Below are 22,802 nucleotides of genomic sequence, written 5' to 3'. Positions count from 1 at the left end.
TATTTCACAGTCTAAGCAAATTGCGTAAATTCAGCATCTACTCTTTGAAGGCAGTAATTACCACATTTTAAAAATTACAAAATACAAACCCAGAGCTGTCAGGGAACAAAGCATTTTTACTGTATTTGCCTCAGATTTGAACGTTCACACAATGGGGACCCTTAACTGAACTAATGAAAAAAAATTCTCATCACACCAATAAATACCATATCAAAAATAAATGATGGGATCTAAACTAAATTAATACCTTAGTTTTTTTTTTTCCCCCATCCTGAGGCTTTTTGAATTAAGGAAGAAACATGACTGTCAAATTTAAATTAAAATACATATTTCACATTTTCCCATAGGGCAGGAAGGTCAAAACCATTAATTTTATGTTGATATTACTTAGCTGGCTTTAAAACAGTTATCCAAAAGATGGATTTTCATTGTGCTCCAAGTGTCAAGGCAATGTAAAACTCATTCTGCATGACAAGCTGCTACTGATCCTTTTAACGTTTTTGAAGCTTCAAAGGGGCTGACTCAGAGTAGACTCACAGTGAAATCACCAACAGCACGCAAACTTTCCCTCCTTCCCCCTCTTAGAGGTGTCTGGCTTTGGGGCCTGATAGGACACAATCCCTTCTTCCTTCACCCACATGACTTGCTACAGCTGTTTAATAATAGCTCTTGAAGAAGGCAAACAGTACAAAATACATCGAATTGTCATAATCCTTAATCTCACCCAGACCATGAGATTGGGTGACACAAATCAAAGCCATGGAATGCTCCTGTCTGTGCTGAGCTTTATGAGCATGGAAAATATAAACTTCCATATAGGCCATTTCTCCCGAACTTTGCTGGGAGTTCTGGTGCCCTCTCTCAAGCAGCTGCATGCAAACCTTTCTCTGCTATCCTCATTCACATATCTAAATCAGGTTTAATTAATATTTGTCAGCCAAAATCACTAACTTTGGTTCCCCACACAATTTGCTAGCTAGAGCTTACTGGTAGGGTAGAATCGCCTCACACAGACTAAAGAGCATTGTCCCGTCAGAGAAGTGTGAGTTACACCCTGATAATTAATAGGAGAGGCTTGTTAGAAACTGTCACTGTAAGAAACCAGGTGCAATTTCCATTTCCACCCTGATTCTGCAACCCTTATGTATAATGAGTAACACTGACTCATGCTAACTCTTCCCACTGGAATTGATTTTCCATTAAGATTTTTGGTATGGTGTATGGATATCCCATGCACTACTCCCTGCTTTTCACTGTTTTCAAGAGACCACCTGGGGATTTCATTCTCAAGGTGGGGTCTGTCTTGTATTTGAGGGAAAAAAAAAAAAAAAAGAAAAGAAAAAAGCAGTTCTTTTAGCAACTGCAGAGACATCAAAGCAAACCAAGTGGAAGATCTGCGAACACCCTGCCCACTTGAACGAAAGCATGTGTAAGACTTGTACGTGTTAACAGACTTCTTGGTAAAACCGCAAGCTGAATTGCATGGCAACCAGGAAATGTTAGGGGGATGTTTTGGTGGGGATTTTCCTTTTCTGTTTGTGGTTCAAGATGATTGATAGGCCACCAGGATGTGCTAAACTGGGGCTGACAACAGAGAGAGAACTAGAGGTTTGACAGTGCATATAGTTTTCATTCTCTTTGTTTTAATAGAAAATAGGATTTACATTTACTGTAAGAACTTGGTTCTAAATTTATTAAACTGATTTCTAGCTCTAGGCAGTTATACACGGGTAAATGTTTCCTTATAATCACAGATCATTGAGTTTTGTACCGACACTTCTGAACAGGACCAACCACCAGTTTAGCACTGATAGCTGCATTTTGAATATCATCACCTGCTTTAAATGTATGCTAGTAATGAAGTAACAAAAAGTAACATACTAGAAACAGATTAAAATACGTTTAAAAGAAAATCCTAGTAATTACGATTTCCCTTCAGGCCATACAAGTCCTAAAACCTGGGGAGGCCTGGACAATCCAGAGTTCAGACCTATCTCTAGTTATGCCTGGTTTTCTAACTGTTTCTCAAGAAAACTACTTCATGGCTAAATAAGATGCATATTTTAATGCATATGCTAAATAAATGCATATTTTACTTCTGACTTGAGGAAATGGCCTCTGAATACAAAATTTCATACAGGATGGATTCATGAAACATTTCAGGATCCAAAACATTTTGTCAATGTTAGTCTGATTACTGCCATTTTGACATCTGCAAGAACTTAAATGTACAAACAATATCATTCAGTGATTACCTAATACACTACAACACACACGGGCCTGGAAGGCATTATTTGCTGAGTATTCTACCTTTTTTTTAGAGTCTATTAGTAAAAAATTTCACTCAAGCAACTCGCAGCCCAGGCAACTGTAACAGGATACAGAGGCTTTTACCTTTATGTCAGAAGTTGGACTAAAGCCCAAGTCAGTGATGAAAACCACTGAATAGCTGTTTGCTAGGTTATGTAAAATGATTCATTAATCCCAGCCACAGTTACTAATAGACACGTGTCGACATCATTAAAACACACCTATACTTGAATCCCTTGGGGCTTGATGAGCAAAGGGAATCTGCTGGGAAAATAGGACTCAAAATTGGGATGACTACACACTGATCAAAATTCAGAAGTCAAATTTGCAAGACCCAGGTGAATGAAGCAAGCATTCCTTTACCATCCCAACACAAAAGCTACAAGGATCAAGCCACATGTATCATCATGAAGTGTGGCTGGTTTTGTGCTCTTCCAGTTACAATATTCTTGTTCTGCAAAACACCATTCTCTAAAGAAAGTAGAGAAACAAATCTGGAAATAGACCACCTGCACCATAAGCAAGGCTTTTCCAAGAAGTGACAGTGAAAGTAAGTATTCACAGATTCTTGGGAGTTGTCCGATGAAATACTTTCCTTGGAGTATTGCCAAGTTGTGAAACCTGCAATGGTTTATAGGAAATACATTTCCAGATTTAGTGGCAATAAACCATATTTTTTGTTTTCAAAGTATTCCTTGTAGATACTTAGATAAAGCAAAATAAGGGGGTTGCTTAATTCTAAAATTAAAATAATTCATTTGGACAAAATAAAATCACTTAAGAAAGCTAGGTTTAAATGTTTATATGGCTGCAATAAAAATGTAGGTGGTTCAAGGAACCCAGACAAAAGTTCCCCTCAGGGATTTTTTAAAAAGTCATATATTCATTTCAGTTTGGCATAAAAAATGTTCTAAGCCTTGAAAATTTTAATGCAGGAGAAAAACTCCACATAATTATGTCTCTAATAGATAGCTGATATTCAGGGAGGGAAAACTCTGCACACCTGGCTTTTTAGACTGCAACATCCAGGAAAACATTTTAAAAGGGATTTACCTGCATGTTTGTAAGGAGTTCCTGCTATAAATAGAGACAAAGTATTCTTAGTAGCTGGGTGTGGTGACAAGAAAGTGAAGATGACTCTCCACAGATCCAAAGGTGTAGACTCAGAGCTTTGAAGTTGTGCCTAAGCTGTTCCTGCTACCCACTTATATTTGGGCACCTAGTAATTCAGTCTGAAAAAAGCAAATAAGAGTGTAGCTTTCTCAGTTTCCTGCGTGCTGCCAACTGCATGAAAAGTCATGAGACAGCCATGCTAACCTTGAGGTCCAAGTGGGCTGACGTGGATCTCTGCATCAAAAAAAGAAATGTGGCCTGAGGTATGCACTGAGGCCAGAGCGGGATACAGTGCTGTGGGAGCACTCCTTTCTCCAACAAAAATTAGCAAGTATTCCTTGCATTTTTGTCTTACTTCTAGGAGTGCAACTGGAAATGGGATGTGGGACAAAGCTCAAGCTGCTGACCTTCTTCTAAACTGTTGTTCCTAATGACTCTGCCTACTGATCATCGAAGTCATTGTCTCTGTATCTGGTTACTGATGGACAAAATTCTCCAGTTTCTTCACTGAGAGCTCTCCTGGCTACTGCTTTAAAACAATGGGTGTGGGGGTAGTGCTATTAATAAATCAAGCATTCACAGAGTCACTCAAAATGCAAGTAAGTACAAGAAATATGTTTCAGTCCTCAACAGTTGCTGTAGGAAGAAAAGAATCTGCTAATGCATCTTGCAATCATACTTTATCTGCGTGGCAACTGTTGCACTGGTAAACATCCTGAGCGAGCCTATACTGTGTCATCACTTATGACAAATCTCCTTGCTGCTGACATTAATATTAGTCTTTTTGTAATAGTCTCATCCAATAGGGAGCTGAAAGTTTTCAGATTCCAGCAGAACGTGGTACAGCTGCACAGCACCTCGGGGGAAAAACTGCAGGCAGTGATATCATAGTCTGCAATTAGTTATCTGATATGCCCCCCTCGAAATGATGAAAACATAATCATCATTGCCGATATGAGGAGAGCTCCAGGCTGTACAGTAAGGAGTCTAACCCCAAAGGCTGAGTAACAAGGGCTGGGAGAACAATCAATTGGGATCAGTTCCATGCAATCCAGGTGAAGAAACACATGAAACAAGGCTGAAGAATAAAAGTCTGATTTCCACTGTTCGGCTGATTCAGTTGTTTGGGATAAAAGCAGTTGACACACAGAGTGGCTCAGCAGACAGGTCCCCAGCCCGGAGCTCAAAGGGCCTTACTCCTATTTGCTGCTCTGTCACTTATCCAATCAAAGAAAGGAACCTCAGGAATCTTTTCCAAAGCTCTGAAAGCCAGCCAGTTAAAACAAAGATAACATTACTCTGGTAGACATACTGAAAAAAAGGAAGGCTGCTCAAAATATGCCTCACAATGTAGGACACGATCTGTAGAAGTCAAAGGGAAAGTTCTTATGCAAGCTTCTGATGATGGAAGAGAATATTGTCACATCCACTACTCCCTTTGTTTTTCCCCTGATACAAGAATGACAGGGATCCCATAGCCTGTAACCAGATTGCCTAGACCAGCAGGAAACTCCCCCTAGAATTTTTGGTGGCAAAATATTTCCATTTTCTGGACTTTTTATGAATCTATCCACCCATATACTAGGGTTTCAAAAATCTTGGCATTTTTACTGAAAATGCTGACTAGCAAGTAACTTTTCTAAGGTGTATGCAAGTTATTCATACACTAAGCTACATGAGCAGTTAAAATTATTTAATTATTCTTACAGTCTTCGTTATGAGTCTTTTAGAACTGGTTTCATAAAAAGGCACATTTAATAATTAGAGTTTGGAATAAACATGAATATGTACACAATGCTGTTGCTATTACACATATGATGGAAATAGAGATATTTTTTCATATTAAAAAAAAAGTTTATTTAAATTTAACAATTCATGAGAGGCAGTAAAGATTCTCTTGCTTGAGGGAAGAATGGGAAAGAGGCATTGGCAGTATGGCCTTGATATTCTGTTATTTCAAATACTACATTAACTCCTACATTTATTTAAGCAGTGGAGATACATAAAGGCAATGCACCATTGCTTGCATGTAATCATCCTCAAATAGTGAAGCATCATTGTTTCCCAAAAGTGCTGCAATCATTGTGAAGCCAGTGATTTTGTTGTGATGCTCATTGATTCTAGTAATCTTTTTAATGAGATATTGATGGATTTTACAAAAAGTTCCAGAGCTAAATCCATGTTTGAATGGTAAATGATACAGTGGCAGACCTCAGTTCAGGTACACTGAGCTCTAGGACATGGGATTCATTTTGAGCAAGAGTCAATTCAAACATCAGTTTGGGAATATGCTATCTTAATAAATACAAAATTTGGGACAGTTACTAATTAATAAAGCACCACAATATTTTTTACCTCACCAAGGATATTACTTGGAGCAAAATTCATCAAGTGGTTTATCATGAGCACTAGACAAAGCATCCATCCAGGACATAAGAGTACAGGCTGGGAGAAAAACTCATTGAGAGCAGCCCTGACAAGAAGGACTTGGGATTTGTCATGGATGAAAAGCTGAACATGAGCCACCTGTGTGTGCTCCCAGCCTAGAGAGCCAACAGCATCCTGAGCTGCATCCAAGGGAACATGGCCAGCAGGGCAAAGTGATTCCATCCCTCTACTCTGCCCTCCTAAAACCCCAGCTGGAGTGCTGCAGCCAGCTCTGGGGTGCCCAGCATAAGGACATGACCTCTTGGAGAAGAAGGTCCAGATGAGCGTCATGAAAATGACTGGAGGGTTGGAGCACATTTACAAAGAGAGGCTGAGAGAGCTGGGATTCTTCAACCCTGAGAAGAGAAGGCACTGAGGAGGCCTCACTGCAGCCTTGCAATACTTAAAGGCTGGGGTTTTTTAAACAAAGGAGAGCTGTTTTTTCACAGGCAGATGGTGATAGGACAAGGGGAAACAGTTTTAAACTAAAAGAGAAAAGATTTAGATTTGATGTTAGAAAGAAGTTCCTTACTGTGAGGGTGAGAAGCACTGGAACAGATTGCCCAGAGAAGCTCCAGCCCTGGGAGCACTCAAGACCAGGTTAGACGGAGCCCTGAGCAATCTCATTTAGAGGGTGGCATCTCTGCCCATGGTAGAGGGTGTGAACAAGATAAAGTCACTTCCAACCCAGTCCATACTGTGATTCTGTGATGCCTTAGGAACAGCAGAAATAGCTGATGCAGTGAGAAACCACTTTTCCAGGTGATTTGCTACTAACCATGCACAAATCCTCTTGTCTTCCTTGAACAGCCTTAAAACATGTCTTTTACACACCTTGGTATAACAAACTGTTAATTCACCTGACTCATAAAACTACTTTCTCAGGAAGTGGGGAGATCCCGGGCTATTTCCCAATGCAGAAATCAATTCAAGATACCAAACCCAGTAAGTTAAAAAGTGCAAGATGGGTTTCAACTAGTCATGTTGTCATGACTATCACTGTGGATGTATTTGTGTTAAATCAGGGGTGGAAAAAAGGTGTCAATACATAGCCTGCAATTGCTGTGAGTCAACAGTAATGTGATTGTGACTGTGTTGATAAAATGGCATGACCTGAGTACTGTGAGTAATGAAGTCAGACAGAAGACTGATACTGTTAAAAAATTCAGGGTAGGTCTTCAAAGAATTGGTTGTATGGGTGTTTCAAAAATTAGGAAAACACTTGCTCTTACTCATAAGGAGTATTTTCTCACACATTGTTTGGCTGAAGGAAGGATTGCACAGCAAGACTCAGGGATGGATTGCCAAACAGTAACTGAAGAGAGTTTCCTGTTTTTACGGTAACAGTTTTCAGAGAATGCTCTGGTCCTCTGTGTTCTTGTTCATTTCCCATCCAGTAGAATAATATTTGCACAAGAACATTTTTCTCACGATTAATCATAATGCTACTTTCATCTGAAACAGCCCTATGTGAAATCATACCTGCTTTCGGAAACTGAAGCAAAAGAGGCACTAACCTTGTTGATGGCACAAGGGGCTGGGACTTTGGAGATGTTCTATTTACAGCTACATTGCTGCCTCTCTGTTGTCCTACCTGTGAGGTGGGGATAAAAAGACTGACTTCCCATGGGCTTCAAAAATCACAAATCATTATTTTCTGCGGCAGCATGTTTGTCAGTTCAATTCTTTCTCACCAATTGGGAATATTCTTTCTCTGTTAAATTCTACTACATCTAGACTTCAAATTTCAAATTCTAGGGTAATTTAAATGCATTCAGACTGACTGCTCCAACTCTGCTGAAGGTGTCGATGAAATCCACCAGATAAGGTAACTCCCTCCTGACCAAATGTTGTAATATTTATGTGAACTCTGTGCAATGTGAGAAAAAAAAAAAAAAGAACAAAATTTCAACAGAGACACCATCTGTTTCTGAAGTGATACATTGAGAAAGCCTAAGATGTCAAATTTGTTTCAAGAATTCAAGTTCTTTGACAATAGTCAGGAGAATCCAGCAGGTGACAAACAGAAGGAACACATCTCAGACATGTGCTGGTGTTGAAATGTTTGAGTGTTTAAGGTACTGTAAGATAAATTGAGGAGAGACTACTTGGTTTTGTTACAATGTCCACCTTGAGCTTTGAAGATTTAGATGTGTTTTGCAACACAAACCATAACAACAGTAAATGTATCAGTAAATACTTCTGTAGGTTATTAATGGATATAACCTTACTGGGCCCAAGACTTTCAATGCTGTGGCTATGCTATGTTTTTTAAATGAGTTTGTGATAACACAGAAGCAACTGAAGCAAATAACATTGTTTATATTTTATTTTGAAGAGTAGCCTAGTCAGGCGGAGAGAGCTTTTTAAATTTTTCCTCCTTTGCTCAACAAAAGAAATAATTAAAAAGTTTATTCATTTGCAAACACAAAATTTTGGATAGAAATTCTACTGTTCTTTAAGGGCACTGTTCCAACATCTTACCAGTCTTGCACTGCTCTTTATGCCATATATTGTTCATGCTGCACTAATTTACAATAGGTCTGGTCCCCACTGGCATATATATAAGTAGTAGGACTTGTTAAGAAATATAGAAGAAGAAAAACGATCTCCAGCTCCAGGAAGAAACATGAACTACTTGTTACATGTACTACCTGAATTAAACTGAGCTCCCATCAAAGCATTATCAGAAAGCAAATTTAGATTTAGTCATTAGTCTTAACAATCTCCTACTCACAGGATATGTCTCCTCCTGGAAAACTAGACAATGGGCTTTTTCTAATCCACATGAACCCACAGAGACAGAAAACACTGCCTAGCATATATGCCTAGAGATGCCCTGCAAAATCACCTGAAAAACTGCTGATCTTACTCTCCCATGATGCTCTAAGATTTCCCCTGTTCCACTGTTTTTAAAAAACAGTTAATGCTGTGCTCTGTTCAGTGTGAGCACAATCTCACTACCGGGTAATGTGTGAGACTTGGCAGGTCAAGAATATGTTAAGAAAATAAAGCAAAACTACTGTTATCTTTTCCCACCTAAAAAGCAGACAAAAAATTAAACCATCAGAATGAGAAAAAAAAATAAATAAAAAATGAATGAATAGAACTGATCTTGTAGAACTGTCATAAGACACAAAAATCATCACGGACACTCTTAGAAGAGCTCTGCAATACTTTATACCACAACAGGGAGCAAATGGATCCAGGGGTTTACTGAAGCAAGCCACAAAAGCAGGAAAGAAACTTCCCTCTAGGCAGTCACCATGGGAATGTGTCTCACATGCTCAAAATGTCTGGCAGTTACTTCTTTTAATACAAGAATTTTCAACGGGATTAAGTGCTTCCCTGAAACTTTAGCTGTGCCCGCTCACTGATGAACTGGAACCACCACGTATCTCTTCTCAGTAGCCTATAAAATGATTTGGTTACATTCTGGAAAAGAGGGGTTTAAAAGTTTATGGCTCAATATGCAATCTCAAGGAAGACATTTTTATTTTCTGTACTAGGAGGGATTTTGCTCCTCACAAGAAGACAAAGTTACTCTGACTAGTGCAATGGAAGAGTGTTATTTTGTTAATAACAATCTACCAAGTCACTCCAGCCCTACAGCCTTTCCCAGAGCAACAAGCTTTAAGTACAAGTACCTCCAAAATTTCAGTAACACAGTCAATATTTATCACTAGGAACTATTGGTTCAAAAAGGAAGCAAGACTGACTACATTTAAGACACTATTCTTCAGCTCATTGTTAAATAAATGTTAAAGTTCTTGAACCTAAAGAAGTGTTGACTTTGACAGTAGAGCAACAGATGTAAGTCAGTTCTCACTTGGCAAACTGCTTCAAACATTCCTAATCATAAAAAGATAAGCATGGAATAAGAACTCTTTAAGGAAGCTCTATTTTGCATTTACTGTTGTCTAACAGGAAACAATTGCTATTAAACTGAAAATAGCTGCCAGTCCTCAGTGTGTATACAGATAGCAAACAAACAAGTAAACAAGATAAAACTGTCAGAGCAATAAAGTTTTATCTGATTTTTACAGCACTGCTACTGGCGAAATTGATTTAAACAAAATATTTCACTTCCATGTTCTACGTGTTCCTATATGTCAAAATAAGCAGCATATAAGACCAGGGAACAAGATCCTACATTTATAAATATGAAGACTCATTAGCAAAGGAGGCTTTTCTTCTACGTTTTCACACCTGTGTAAGTGATGGAAAAGGGAAAGGACATGTAAATAATGAAGGCCACCTAATCAAGCAGGAGGAGGAAGAACAAGGGAGTGAGTGAAAGATGCGTTCAGGCCACACCCTCAGTGTCTTCATTATTAATGGATCATGTTTCTTTGTAATTGGCAAATACTACTTTCCCCTGAACCTGCCTGGTTAACTATTCCATATTCCTTGTGCAGAAGCTCTATCCAGAGCACCAGGATGGAGCTGGGAAGACTTGGATGTCCTTAGCAGTGCCTGTGTCACTCCCCCATCTCATTCCGCGAGAGGGACGCTCCACCTTGTCTCAAAGATGTGACTTGGCCGATGGCAAAGAGTAGGTAAATGACACCCATCACAAGCACCCCTAGAGCTGAAGTGCCACATTTACATGCTGCAGGAAGAGTGTATTCCAGCCTGTTCAGGCTGTTTTGGGTGGGCATGTGGGCTCAGAGCGCTCCCCGCACACAGCCGCAGCCTCGCTGCCCTGGCACGCATTATCCCAGGCCCTTGCTGATACCTTGCCTTCCTGCTGGAAAGCCAGGTTCTCTCTGAGAGGCTGCCAGCTGAAGGCTGCTGCTCAACTTTCAGACACCAGTTTGGCCAGCAGCTCGCTTGCCGCTGTGCACTCGCTCACATCTGCTCTCAGGGGCCTGGGTGCCCACGGAACATCCACCGAGCTCCAGTTAACCTCTCCCTTCTGTATGGGAAACCTGCAAGAAACTATTCATTACAGCTACCCACACACACCACACCCTGCTTCTTTACAGACACCTATCCATTAACAAAAATAACAATAAAAAAGCCCCCTAGGGAAATGTACTTCTGAGAACCTGTTTTGCTAACACGCTGTCACTGTGAGACATACATAATTAACAAAAGCTATGCCATGGCAGGTTTTGTTTTGTTTTTTTTTTACTCTTATATATTCTGTCAGAGGCAGCATCTTATTTATGAAAGCAGGTATTTAGTAAAACAGGCATTAATTGTGAAGTTTAGGATTGCAGGCTAATGCCCTTTTCCTACGCAGCTGTCAGTATGTACCCTGGCGATCTCTTTCACAACCCTCTCACACTGCTCTTGGAACAGTATCATTACAGAAAGAGATGGAAGTTTTAACACAGCTGCTGCATGTCTGGCAATTTTTTTTATTTTTTTTTTTTTAGACACAACACAGTCTCAGAGTTTCCAGCTACTATGCTACATCAATCATCAACAGAAAAGAGAAAAAAAAAAAATAAAAGTGAAGCAAAGTATTTTTCAAACTCCAAATGTAAGTAGAATTCAGGTATTTTCTGTGATTTTTACTTTGAATTAGCATACCCTGCTTGTGCTTTCATGTTTTTAATTAATAAAACTATAGATTATTCTTCAATTCCTTTTGAGGGTTTTTTTGGGGGTTTTTTTGTTTTGTTTTTGGGGTGGAGTTTTTTTTAATGTTTCACAAGATGAGAATTGAAGGTTATTGTACCAAAATAAGAATGCTGCACTATATACAGTTGCCAGTTTTGTCCTGTAGAGAAACTGGAAAGTCCCAAAGCCATTGCTTACAAAAGAAAGTTCAATTATGTTCCTAATTGAAAGCACAGGCTCAAAAAATGACTGCAGGTTTCATTAGGCAGGAAACAGTCATGGAGGTTTGAACTTTAAATTGCAATTAGCTGAACTTTCTGTCTGACTGGAAAGATTCTCCAAGGAAAACCCCTCTTTTTCTCAGCTGCCACTTCACATTAGTGCCTGCAAACTCATTCATATGATGAGCTGCTCCGCCGTCCCTTGGGCGGGGGCAGCTCCGGGAGGAGGGAAATCACAGCCAGCTGCTACTGATATTACTGCTGAGGCACTGGGGAGGAAACCGATAAACACACAGCACCGACACAATCCTCTGCCACTACTATTAGCAGCACCCAGAACGGCCACTGATAATTACAGTGTCTGATAGCTTTGAAATTATTATTACCTCTCTGGGATGGGGAAATGACTGTTAAGAGGCGATGGACTCCTGGAAAATGACCAGCAACTACACCAAACTGGCTTCCCGCCTACAGTCGTGGGTAGCACACAGAGAACGGCCCAAACCACTAGGTTTGTCACAGAGAAACCCTGGCAGGTGAAGGCAAAGAACAAAATATGCTGTGGATGTGTTCTGCCTTCTAGCAAGCTGGAAATTTCCATTTCTCTATTTTAAGAATTCGGTTTAATGCTGACAAATTAAGTCAGCATGCTCCCAGATGCCAGCTGATTCTAAAATATGGTGTGTTCTGAAGACCATTAATTGTTCCAGTGCAATGTTGCATTGTTTTCAAAGTAGGCAGGATTACTGTGATGGGTCATGCTGGTTTCATCATTATCCTCTCTGTGAAGGTGTATTTCACAGATAACTACATACATTTAGCCTTGGTCCTGGAAAAAACAATTTTCCCTTGCTCTCTCACGTAGTATTCTCTTGAAAATAAAAGACCAAACAGTGATATATGAAGGGGAGAATTATCATCTTCCATATAAACTGTATTTTTGAACACTTATCCCTTAGTTCTGGTACAAAAATGTGATGAGGAAGACCAGAAAACAGACGGAGAAGCCTTTTTACAGCATTTGGAATGTCAAAAACTTTTTAATTCTTTGACTGATTTACCCTCTCCATATAAAGGAACTCCACATTGCTTTTTCTCTGCTTCTCTACAATGTGTTTTACTACCAGTCAACTACATTCAGAATGAATATTATCAAATACTACCACATCTTTTCATCAAGTATTTTAGGAGTAATGGTTCTCTCTGGTGTTTATCTGTCTACCAGCATGTCATGGTATCTCCAACTGCTGGCACATTCTCGATACAGTCAAACCTCATGCATGTTTAGGTGACAGATGAATAACTGCAATATTTACTCTATCTTCGGTTCATGCCTATAAGTCATGGGAAATCTTCTGGAAAGAAAGATACACCACATATGGATGAACATTTTGTTTAACCTTGGCTCGAGCTACCAGTGGTTTTAAAAGCATTTACTTAAAAAAGTTCTTCCTCAATTGTACGATGCTATCTATCCTCATTAAGCCTTTCTCTGACTTCCTATTTTCAAGGTAATGGCTTTTCATTGTGGTGAACACCAGTACATAAGGAATCTCCACACATTTCTCCAAAGACTGCAAAACAATCCCTTGCCATGGTTTGTTGGCTCCCTGTGCGTGAGGGTTTCCAGGGCAGCTCCTTAACCCTTCCACTAAACAAGGATGGAAAGTTTAAGTGAACCCTTAATAAAGTCTAGTTACTTTGTAGCTTTGGGAAACTGCCAAGATACACACTGTAAGGACTGAGCGAAAATAAACTTCCACAAAGACCTTCTTCAAACTGCTTTATTTACAAATTTACGCGGTAGATATGTAAAGCAAGGGACAGGCAGGTCTCTTCCTTTGGGACTGGCCAGCAGCTGCAGGAGCCCTGTCTCAGAGCCCTACCTGGCAATGGGGCTCTGGCAGCCTCTCCAGTGCTAACAGCCAAGCTCCTTCCTCCCACGGGCAGGCTCATTCTCCCTCTTTCCATTTCATCTTTACCACTACTACTTCTGTTCCAGTTTCTTCCAGTTGGGGGGGGGGAGGGGGGAGGGGGGGTGTCAGTCAAAATTGTAGGATTTGCTTTGTGTTAATCAAGGAAAACATTGAGAAAAATATTTCTACAAATACATACTGCCTGCAGGAGAAAAATCTCCTCTGAAACATCATTAACCAAGATGTCAGCATCGGTACCCTCCGGGATCCAGACTCCTTACACAAGTCATGTCAACACCATGAGTAAGAAACGTATCAGTGACAGTACAGTCACAACACCACAGAAATGAGGATGAGTAAGTTTTTCAGCTTTCTCTGTATCTCATTTTTCCTTCTGAAATCACAGTAAGAGTAATCTCAGGCCCTCTTTAATCCCTAAATTAGGAATTAGTAAAATTCTGTACTATATGAATCAAAATTCCAGCTCAGGAGTTTCCCAACAGCAACAGTCATTAGTCTATGATACACAGCAAAATCACTGGCTAAAAAAAGAAAACACCACCATCAACTGCTGTTTTGAAATCATTACTGACTACAAAGTCATGCTGGAATGTACTGTATACCAACTGAAATATACTGTAGCTATAGTCTAATACCTTACTAAGCCAGTAAAGAAACTTCCCTTGAGGGCATATGTGAAGTTTGACACACTTTTTTAACCATGCTGAAGGCTCTATTATGGGGCTTTCTGTCTCCCTGCAGAAACACATTACTCCCAGAGTCAGTGCAGACCCTGCTCTCTAGGACACTCCAGGCAGCTCATAGAAGTAAAAATCAGTCAAGCAGTTATAACATTTATACAGTGCACAGATGTGGACCAAGCCAAGGATTTACACACATTTATGCACCTACAGTAGCCCTGTCCTTTCTCTTAAGACTTTGTCTATATACCTGATCTTAACAAGAGCATTTTGGCACAATGGACACATGATTTTAGGAAGAAAAGCAGTGAGGGTGCTTCAGCTATCACAGATGCACTGGGAACTTGCTCCCTCTGACACACCCATTCACAGCCTGGCAGCGCTGCAACCATTACAGACTAACCCCTGCTGCTCAAGCAAATGAGACATATATTTACTATACACACACACAGCCCTTGGGTGACAATGGCCATGAAAAACGCATTTTGTTAGACTCCTGGAAATGATGAGTACAAAAACAATATAGGAGCACAACTGTTATCCCTAACCACAAAATGCCTCGAGGCAGTTGCAGTCACAGTGAGAGTCTGCTAAAAGTATGTTCATTCCCCTAAAACACGGTAGAGCCTGCATCATGTGAAATTGCAAAAGATTTTTGTCACTTTGGACATAAATTTGTTTTTTTTTTTTCTCTGTATTAACCTTAGACTTTTTAATACAAATATTTGAAGCAGATAACCAAGCTGCAGGAAGGTAAGTGATAAAAAACTGAATTTTGTCACTTCTAACCCCCTTTGTTCCAAAAGCTCATCAGTCAGCCCCAAAGAGACCTTCGAAAGTCAGAAGCAAGCATGCTTGGCATAAAAGCTCTCCAAATTTCAGCCGAGATCCCTGCAGTTTTTCTCCTGTTCAGCAAGGCTGTGCCCAAATGCAGTTTGTTCCAGCTGTTGGTTCAGCTCATGTGAACTCCAGAATGCAGCTGTAAGCTGGGGGGGCTCACCGCTTTCCCTCTGCCCCCCTTTTCGCTGCAGTCCGAGCTGGGAGAGCAAACTGCGTTCGTAACAGCAGTCACATTGCCGAACTGAGCTTTACCAGAGCCATTCCAAACTCCCCAGTGTAGCTCTGTTCTTAGTTTAAACTTCATTCTTTAATGTTCTGCAATTCAGTTTTTATAGATCTGGAATTGCCCTTTACAAACAATGCACAGCTTTCCGTGATTGTAGAGACCAGCACAACTGAGATTACACTTCTAAAACATCTCTGATAACCCTGGAAATAATAAAAGTATATAGATGCAAGAAAGCTGTTAGCTATCTAGCAGAAGCACATTTGCTGTCTGAAGCATTAACTTAACAATACTAAGTGTTTTCATTCATAAAAATCTTACCTGTTTCTGTTAGACAGAGCCTCAGCAGACATAATCCAAAAGTTGCCCGTAAGAAGAAGTTGGCCATTGTTTTCTTGGGACTGTTTTGCAAAATCCAAAGATCCTTTCAAGCTGCAGAAAGGAGAAAAGCCCAGACGCTTGTTAAGCCTGCAGTCAATGAGTCTGAAGTTTGCTGCACTTTTTATTCAGATTCAAAGGAACTGAAGTAATGACATAACTGGGAGGGGGAAGCTCCATCAAAAGTCACACCCATATTGCAACAAAAGTTACCCAGCAGCAGAAGAAGGGGGAGTGGAAGGAGAGCTAGCACTGACTAAGCAGGCACACTTGAGTTTTAAAGAGCCACTCACTAAACCTTCTCTTCTTACTCGAACCTAGTCAAAAGTTATACTTAGTGTGTTTGTAGGAAAATCTGTGTAAGCACTCCTGAGTTACCTCAGAAATGCAGTTTGTTACAAGCTTTTCCTCCTGCATTTTAAAATCTCTTCATTATTGCAAACCAAGTGAACATAAAAGCACTAGAGTTTCTGAACCCTGGTAAAGCATCTGTAACAGCCTAGATAGTTCCCAAAAACATTTTGCTTATTTATTCCTATCTCACCATTTTCTCTTTTTTGTGGTTCAATTAAGAGCAAGTAAAATGCCTGCTCTGCAGTGAAGCTTTCTGCAATGTTTCTGCTCACAGCTGCAGGATAACATCATGCAGAAGGCAAGTCGAGGAGGTTCAGTTTCCCACAGCCCGTTCTACCCTTGATGTTCCTGCACGGGCTGCTCCAATAAGAACAGTGAATAATGCCAGTGCCAGAAGTGAGTGGTGCTGGAGACCAGGGCTGATATTTTATTGCACTGATGGCACAAGGTACAGAAGGAATTTTTCCTCCTATTCCCAATTCAGAAAGCAGAGAAACAGGTACAAGATCTTTGAGGTTCAGACGAGGTCTCGGTTCCTGAGGGACATATGTTCATTGCAGTGTGTGGTTTTGTTTGGCTCTTCATGAAACCCCTGGTGAAAACCTCAAGGCCTCTGTAGATAAGCAAAAGGCCTGTCTCTTGCATGCCTTGGAGAGTCCCGTGGTGTCTCCATGCCCTGGCTTCTCTGTAGAGCTGGAGAATTGTAACAGTGACTCCTGTGCCATGGGCTGAGGGGCTGGTCAGGGACCACCAAAGCCAGCACTTCCCACCTTTAACACCGGCATGTGGCAATGACTGACAGCCAGAAGTGCCCTGATTTCAGTTTCCCTTGCCAAATCTGGAATGAATAGTCCTATATCAAATTACCATTTTGTCGATCTTCCCACTTGAATTTTCTCATTAATTTAATCTCTGTTGACACAAACAATGGAAAAATACAGACAGGTCTCTCCAGCCACAAGCACAAGAAGGTCACATAAAGAGGTTTTCAGGACTTTGCCTTGTTTTGCCTTTTGACTTGGAGATGGCCAGCTATCCTTTCCTCAACCAGCCAAATTTTTAGCAACAGGTTCCAACAGGCTTTTCCTACAAGTCTAGAATATCTGATGGGACAAAGTTAAAGTGAAAAATCTTTCCTTTAAACACAGGGAATCTTTTTATTATGAAGCTAGCAACTTTGAAATCATGAATAAAACACATTTTCTTTAGTGAATATGCTACTTTTTTTCTTTTTTTTTAAGAAATGGTTTTAAAAGCAATTAAAAAGCAATAGCCTATATACCTTATTGTCTAAAGTCGAAAGAGAAATAGCTCTGTAAAATCCTGTACATTTATATCTCTAAATGTTTTGGCATCAAAATCCATTAATAAATTTTAGTGGAATTTCAAAATGCTGGCACACAGTTAATGAATGTTTTAAATTTACTAAGAATATATTTTTTTTCAATTGCTAAATTATTTTAAAATTCACGTCCTATTGATGAAACAGAATAATTAAACATTTAATTAAAATTCAGGAAATTTTGAATCCTATTTTTGATTAACATAAATTGCCTTTCCATTAATATTCTGTATTCATAATGATACAAAATAAAAAAAAAAAAAAAAAAAAGAAAAAAAAGAAAAAAAAATTTCTTTGGCAGAGGTAAAGGGAGAATAACATCCATTTTAGGGTTAGAGGCAGAGATGTATTTAATCAGGAGTGGAAATTCCTAGTCTCTTCATGGTCTGAAGTTTCTAATTCTAACCCTTCTGACACCTGATTATGAATAGGTTGTTTTCTAGATACCAAAATATTACTTGTTATTCATCTCAGTCTTTTCAATACTTCTGCATGTGTTCAGCAAGGGTGGGTGGTATTCTGCTTTGGAAAGACTTGTTGCTTGCTGCCCTGAAAACCTGGGCTAAGATTAGACACATTTACACCACGTGCATGGAGGTGCAAGTACCTAATACAAAAGGAAAAGACAGATCTACACAAGAAAAAGAATTGATAACATTAAGTCATTTCATGTGATAAATCACAAAAATAGTTAACGTGACATGTTTGTATGTGACACGTCAGTCTGGCCATTCTCCTCCCATCTGCCTCCTTACACGTCAGCCTAGGACACACATGTGCACCCCAACAAAAAAAAAAGACACAAAAATATTTCCTTCTCTCCCACACAAACATGATCAGCTTATGTCGTTCTCAGGTAGACAAAAGTCCAAATTTAGCCTGGCTGCAGGGCATAATACTGCTCAGAAAATTTAATCAAAGCAGATTTGCGATTCTGAAAAAACTGTTGGGTTTGGGTGTTTGGTTTTTGGTTTTGTTTTGAGGATTTCTTTGTGAGGAATACACAACTTCTCCTTTAGTTTGGGAAAACCTTATTACATAGGAACAGAAAAATCCTGAAGCAAATCTTTGGCTGAAGAAATGCAGCAGAGCATCCCTTTTGAGCCTGTCAGTACAGTTAAATATCTGAGATCTGGAATTTGCTTACTTCCTTGGCAACAAGAAGCTAAACTACTGGCACCAAAAACTTGTAAAATGATTAATGAATTAAGTTTTCAAAAGAGAATGAAACTGTAAGACTGAAAAAGGATAAAACCCCAGCATTTAATAGTGTTTTTCTGTGATGCCTTTGATACAGTGAATACTGAACCTGTGATGGTAAAATATAGTATAGGAACACCAAAATAACTCATTTGTGATTTCATCACATATGTGAACTGTAGCCAGCACTAATTAATTTTGATCAAAATCCTAATAGGGAGTACATATGTTGGAGCCCTAGAAAAGGAACATGCATGGCTTATAGTGATATAAAAAGTTGGGTTTTTTGCAGGAATTCACATAGAGGATGAAATTCTGGCCTAGCTTAATTGAAATATCAAAATTCTGCTGAACTCAGTGGCACAGCTTCTCCCTAGAATGAATGTTTAAATTTTATTTTGTGGACAGACAAGAAAATGGATGTACCTGAATGAATGTGTACTTATGATGGAAAGAAAGGTATCAGTGGAGATTGATTTCACTATTGAATGGGATAAATTAAAAGAAGGGTAGAATGGAATTTTGTTTCTGTGAAAATAGCTGGCATTCGTCTTCCGAAACTCCGAAATTTCTAAACAAATACGGCTTCTAATTTTAATTTTTTTCTATTATCAGCAGAAATACTATTTCTTTTTAATTAAAAAAATAATTTTCTGAACAAAATTTGGTGAATATTTCAAGCTTGTTATGGGGAGTTGAACAGCAACTGCTCTTAGTGAATATAAAAAGCACAAATGTCATTAGGCAGTTCTGGTGATGGCTGTGTGTATTTTGCGTAGACTGCGGGTGATCTGTGAGACTGGCTGAAAATCAGATTTGGGAGAGCAGGGAGGATTTCATACCCACTTATCTGTAACATCAATAAAATATGCTATTTTTTAATAAGATTTCCTCCATGTCCCTAGACAATCTAGTTTCCTGCATTTCAGACTGGATTCAGTTTCAGAGTAGATTTAATTTTCATTATCAATCTGGAAAACAGATTTTGTAATGGCAAGGGTTGTAAACGCTCCAGTGTGGCACATCTTGAACTGCACACTTTTCTTGGGCTCTGAGTGCTGATGGGAAGGCATAAGAAGAGTCTGTGCTGGTTTAAGCAAGAAAAGCTGCTCTTTTGGCTGGAGGGCAAAGCACTCCCTCGGGAAGTTGAGCGCCCGGTTCTACTCCCATCAAGCTTTTGTTCCTGGATGTAATTTACAGCCTGTGTCCTGCAGAGAGTTAGGAAGATGAACAATGGCTCCTAGTTGTTTACTCCTAAAAAAGGCAGCAACCCAGATTGGCACCTACCGTGTGGATTCATCAGCCTGTTTTACTGGTTTGCCCCAGATCCCTAAACAACTCACTAATCCAATACAGCAGAAACCTTCACAGCCGGCATGGCTCAAGCTGCCTTTAAGGAATTCTCTCAGACCGTGTGGCCCCATCATTTTTCTTGTTCCCAGCCCCACCGCAGTGCACGTAGTCCCTGGCCAGGATCCCTGGCTGACCCTCGTGTGCCAGCAGTGCAGCAAACGAGTGCCTGTCCCCAGGGACAGCTGGAACCCCGCTATCCCCCGCAGTGAGTGAGTTCTTGCTGGGGATGGAGCTGGAAACCTGCCCCCAGCAGGGCCACCCCTGTCCCAGCCCGCCGCCGAGGCACAGAACGCATCGGTGACCCATCGAGTCACCAGCAGCTGTGCAGCTGGGGGAACACAGGGGAAACTGAGCGGAGAAGGGCACACTCGTATTCTCTGTAGGTGATTTCTGTCTGGCTCTGCCCCTCCTTCCCCTGGCTGGCCTTCCCAGCACACACCATGCAAGAAGTCCCTGGAAATGACACATTGGAGCAAAAGAAATGAAAGTGGGAATACAGAACGCTGAGCATGAGCTGGCCTCTTTATGCTCAGCGTTCTGTATTCCCACTTTTATTTCTTTTGTTTGCAGTTATACAAAAGGTGAATCAATGGCTTATACTAAGTCATTTCCTGGATGCACTCTTTCCTCCCCGCTGTCTTTCCATTTTCTTCTACTTGATTTTGTTTCATGACTTCTACCTTGGCTTCTCTCCGTCATCTCCACTAATTTCTCCTTTTTCTTAGCCCCCATTCTTTTCCTCATCCACTCTCTCTTCCATACGACATATTGGAATTATTAAATCAAACATTTAAAGCACCAGAAGAGCAGGTGAGCTTTTACAAAAGGCAATCATTCAGGAAACTCAGGAAACGTTTTATATTTGCATAACCAAACTGTTAACTGTTACATACAGATAAATGCTCAGGGGCACCTGTGCCTAATGCAGACCTGACCAGAACCATTCAAAGTCAAGGGAGGTTTTCCATTGATTTTGAGAAATTTTGAATCAGGCAGCTGCAAACAGTGTTTAGTTCAGTTCCAGTATCTGTATTATGAAAACTCTACCTACTGCATTACATGTTTCCCTTTCATATATACATATATACATATATATATATATATTCTGAGAGGATAGAGGGGTTACATCAGATTTATAAACCATTGATAAAATATTTTCCTATCTAATGAAAGTAAACTCTGGATTTTAGCTGGAACAGTTTCTGTTCACACCAGATCTGTTTGTGCCACTCTTGCCATAGCCACACACAACATATCCACATTTAGACTGTGTCTTAAACATAGCAGTGTGGGAATGAACAGCTAAGCCTATCTTTTTCAGTTACAAAGAGCACTAAAACCAGCCCCTGTCTGTATATAAACAGAAACTTACTAAATTTCTGCAGTCTCCCGGTTAGTCAGTTTTATGATTCCTTTGAAAGGTGAAAGGGAAGGAAAAGCATCTTAATTTTAGAGCATAATAAGCATGTTTGTTTTCAGAGGCAAGGGTTCCAGCTGTCTCCAGTGTGGCTCTAGGAGGGAAGGTGCAGGTGTGCACGCATCATAGGATGAACAGGGTGAGGAGGCCGACAGGCACAGCAATGCTGGGTTTTGAAATGCTGAACTCGCTGGGTAAAATACACACAAAGCCATCTGGCCTTTATATGCTTTTAGGGAATGTTTTGCTACAGCAATGGCATCTTCTTCCTCAAATGGACAGTCCTTTTGCCTTGTTGGTTGTGCAGATATCAGCATTCCCCCTAAACCCTGTGAGTTATGCAGGTTAAACACAGCCAGGAATCAATGAACTGCTGCAACAGCAGCAGCTTGTTTCCTAGTTTGATCCTTTCCACCTGGATATACCCAGACAAAGCCAGGACCTCGGTCTCCCTGAGCTCAGCTGGAAAACAGGGAGCCTGAGGAGGTGTCTCATGTCCAGGTGGTACAAAGTGCCCCTCCATGGATGGAGAATGCATGAGGCAGGAGACTCCTCCCAGTTTGTCCCCTTGCAGCCTTATTTCTGAATTCTACATCATGTACGTCGGAATTGTCAAGCAGAAAAACCTATGACTTCTGAGGGAAGTTCCCTTGTCTGTAGTGTAAGCGAGGAAAAGAAGGTAATTCTGGGTGACTGAAGGCAGGAATTTTGTGTGAGGCTGGGACAGAGGCACAGAAAATAGAATTCATAAAATTAGTGAGACAGAAACCCTGGTTTTACACACCTCCATGTGTAACTTCTGCTGTAGAAATAGGTAAGGGAGGAGCTGAGTGCTATTACAAGACAATGAGTTTTTCTTGGAACTGGGAATTGTCACACTAGATTGCATGTTCATTGCCTACTCAACAACTTGGCTTAAGTAACAATGAAAGCCAACATTTTAGAAAGTAAAAATAAACACTCACTTGGGATATTATTACATAGTTGGTAAGAGTTCAGTTATGGATTAAATTTCTCTCATTAGCAAGAAATTCATACCTAGCACAACACAGCTGTGTTTGAAAATGTACATTTCTTACTGACCAAAATTTGGTTTATTTGCTTTGCCTTTTCTTAAGTAATATTGAGTGGCAATAACGAACTAAATTTAAGAAAAAATATTACTTTCAATATGATTTTGAAAATGTGCTTGCATTCAGTTGCAGTCCTTTTGGGTTGCCTTTTGAGGGAAGTTTGACAGGACCTATCAGGAACAGATATTAGCCAGAGAGAAATTCTATGCAGAAAAAAAAAGGAAATTAAATGTTTTATGCAACTGTACATTACAAAATTTTCACTATGCTGGTGATTTATATAAATACATTAATCATCAAATTACACAGTATGACATGATCATCATAGCTCAGCAACTCCATATCATCTTTTGGTTCCTG

General features: G+C 40.0%; 1 protein-coding gene across 5 annotated transcripts in view; it reads right to left on the bottom strand.

The window, feature by feature from the left end:
- CD44 (CD44 molecule (IN blood group)) overlaps positions 1 to 15,829 on the bottom strand; it is a 49,437-nt gene extending 33,608 nt beyond the window's left edge. For all 5 annotated transcript variants that reach the window (XM_088057398.1, XM_088057399.1, XM_088057400.1 and 2 more), the window contains exon 1: positions 15,647 to 15,829. In XM_088057398.1, the coding sequence (XP_087913524.1) occupies positions 15,647 to 15,713 (67 nt within the window). In that variant the 5' untranslated portion in view covers positions 15,714 to 15,829. The remainder of the gene's footprint in view (positions 1 to 15,646) is intronic.
- Positions 15,830 to 22,802: the final 6,973 nt, after the last annotated feature.

The sequence above is a fragment of the Pseudopodoces humilis genome, chromosome 7 (assembly GCF_049639895.1).
Source record: "Pseudopodoces humilis isolate 2021_Gansu_Grassland_sample_001 chromosome 7, ASM4963989v1, whole genome shotgun sequence".
Lineage (NCBI taxonomy): Eukaryota > Metazoa > Chordata > Aves > Passeriformes > Paridae > Pseudopodoces > Pseudopodoces humilis.
Note: the sequence above shows the minus strand (reverse complement) of the source record. Positions and strands in the feature narration are given on the sequence as shown.